The sequence below is a fragment of the Macrotis lagotis genome, chromosome 1, assembly GCF_037893015.1.
Source record: "Macrotis lagotis isolate mMagLag1 chromosome 1, bilby.v1.9.chrom.fasta, whole genome shotgun sequence".
Lineage (NCBI taxonomy): Eukaryota > Metazoa > Chordata > Mammalia > Peramelemorphia > Peramelidae > Macrotis > Macrotis lagotis.
Genome location: NC_133658.1, coordinates 842,718,453 through 842,721,226, shown reverse-complemented (window position 1 = coordinate 842,721,226; position 2,774 = coordinate 842,718,453). Strand labels below are relative to the sequence as shown.

The 2,774-nt window shown below is 38.0% G+C and overlaps 1 protein-coding gene across 1 annotated transcript; it reads right to left on the bottom strand.

The window, feature by feature from the left end:
- Positions 1 to 1,258: 1,258 nt before the first annotated feature.
- Positions 1,259 to 2,212, bottom strand: LOC141490505 (olfactory receptor 52N5-like). Its single transcript, XM_074190487.1, has one exon. It carries the CDS (start codon positions 2,210 to 2,212, stop codon positions 1,259 to 1,261), a length of 954 nt encoding a protein of 317 aa, XP_074046588.1.
- Positions 2,213 to 2,774: the final 562 nt, after the last annotated feature.

Here is a 2,774-nt window from a genome sequence, read left to right as displayed (position 1 = left end):
AGCCAGATCTCCAAATTGTCACAATTTCTAAACTATGGTACCTCTCCACTCCTTTCCAGCTCCCTTTATATTGAATGCACTAGAAACTTCACAAAGTGGTTTGTGAAGATCAAATCAGAAAAATGGATATAATATGTCAAAAAGAGGTAAACTATTAATTTTAAGACTTGATTTAACCAAGATTTTATATTGCTTATAGGAAAAAAAGCAAAAACAAATTCAACACTTGATTTTGCTTAATAAGGAAAAGTGTTTTACAACATTTTCAAAACCCCATACAATAGTTACATTGCCATAAAATATATCACCATTAGTCATATGAAGAATTATCTAGAGCATCTAGTAGGTGGGTATTTTAATAGACTTCTTCTTGATGCTCTTATTTTTAGTAAGCTATATTTCTTATTTCTCTCATTTTTTTTATTATTTGTTTTTTTTAAGGTTTTTGCAAGGCAAACGGGGTTAAGTGGCTTGCCCAAGGTCACACAGCTAGGTAATTATTAAGTTTCTGAGATCACATTTGAACCCAGGTACTCCTGACTCCAAGGCCGGTGCTTTATCCACTATGCCACCTAGCTGCCCCTTATTATTTGTTTTTGACAGTTTCATTACAATTTCTTGGGAGAACAAAGTCTGAGTTTAAACTACATGAGAAATAGGATAGTGAACCTGACCACTCAGAAATCTCTTTTAAATTTATTTCACAGCACAATTATAGAAGCAAACATTTCTCTGAAAGGACTTTATCTGAGAGGACTTATCTCTCTCTGCCTCTCTGTCTCTGTCACACACATACACACATACAAAAATACACACTTTCAGATAGGACCTCAATTACCCAGTTCAAATGAGGATATCTCTTTCTTGTACTTAAGAATATATTTCATGTTGACTTAAGGGAGGGATGGAGAAAACAGATAATCTCCCTTCTTTGTCAGTCACCTAAGATGTTGACTGGCTACCATGTTGTTGTGGTTGTTGTTTTGTTCTGTTTTTTTGTTTTGCTTTCTGTTTGAAAGACTGGGTGAAGAGGACCATAGGTGACATACATGACAACAGTACACATGATTTTTAGAGGACCTATCTAAAACTGAATGTGTGTGTGTGTGTGTGTGTGTATGTGTGTGTGTGTGTGTGTGTAAACTCAAATGGTAGGTCCATTTTAGGACACTGAAAAATTGATAGAGAAAAGTTTATGCAAGCTATTAGTCTCTGTTTTCATATCCTATAATTCATTTTCTGTAGCTTTTAAAATGTCTCATTTCCTCTCCTTGTCACAATGAAAGAATCTGATGACGCTGTCACGGATCTGCTTGGTCTTCACCCCATAGACAATGGGGTTCAAGGTTGGGGGTAAGAGCAAATAGAGATTAGCCACAATTATGTGAAGAGATGGAGGAATGGTATGCCCCCCAAAGCGGTGGGTGAAGAAGGTGAAAAGGGCTGGAACATAGGTAATGATGATGGCACAAATGTGGGCTGTACAGGTACTAAAGGCCTTCTGCCTTGCATCAGTAGATGCCAGGCCTACCACAGCTCGGAGTATCATAGTATAGGACACTGAGATGCAACATATATCAAATACACCAATTAGGAGGGCAACCATTAAACCATAGATAACATTCACCTTAATGCTGGCACAAGATAACTTCACCACAGACATATGGTCACAGTAGGTGTGGGAAATGATATTACTTTGGCAAAAGGGTAGACGTTTTACCAAGAAAGGGAAAGGTATCATAAGTATCACACCCCTCAGGAAGGTGGCAAGCCCAGCTTTGGCAATGATGGGATTGGTAAGGATAGTGGCATAGCGCAGGGGGTAGCAGATAGCCACATAGCGATCCAAAGCCATGAGCATGAGTACCCCAGACTCCACCCCTGTGAACCCATGCACAAAGAACATTTGAACCAGGCAGGCATCAAACTTGATCTCCTTTAAGTTGAACCAGAAGATGCACAGTGCATTGGGGAGGGTAGTGGTACAGGTGAGAAGGTCAGTGAGTGAGAGCATTGCCAGGAAAAAGTACATTGGCCGGTGAAGAGACTCTTCATACTGGATGAGATACACAAGGCCAAGGTTACCCACAAGAGATATGGCGTACATAGCACAGAGAGGGAGAGAGATCCATATATGGGCATCTTCTAAACCAGGAATGCCATTTAAGATGAAAGAGTCTGGGGCCACATAGGAAATGTTGTACAAAGACATGTTTGTCTTCAGAGGTCCCTGTGGCTTCACAACAGATTCATTTTCCTTGGAAGGAAAGGAAATTAGGAAAAACACATGATTCAAAACTTCCTAAAAAATCCAGAACAATTCCAAGCAAAGGGCAGACTGAAAGAAGATTAATTCCACTAGATAAAGTTCTGCTCTATATTAATATTAATTATACTACTACTACTAATAATAATAATAATAATAATTGCTGTCATTTTTAAAGTGAATGTTGTTGTGAAGAAGCAGTACGGTAGTTCAATGGATAGAGCAATGGGCATGGAGTCGGATAGACCTGAGTCTCAAATACTAATTGTGTGACCCTGTACCAGTCACTTAACTGTTATCTTTGAAAAGAATGATAATAACTACTATTTATGTAATGCTTATTATGTGCTAAGTGTTTCTTAATTATTTTTTCATCACAATCCTGGGAGATAGATGTTATCAATATCCTAATTTTACAGATAAGAAAACTGAGACATAGTGGTTAAATTAATTGCTCAGAGTTACACAGCTCCTAAATATCTGAGATTGAATTTGAACTTTAGTCTTC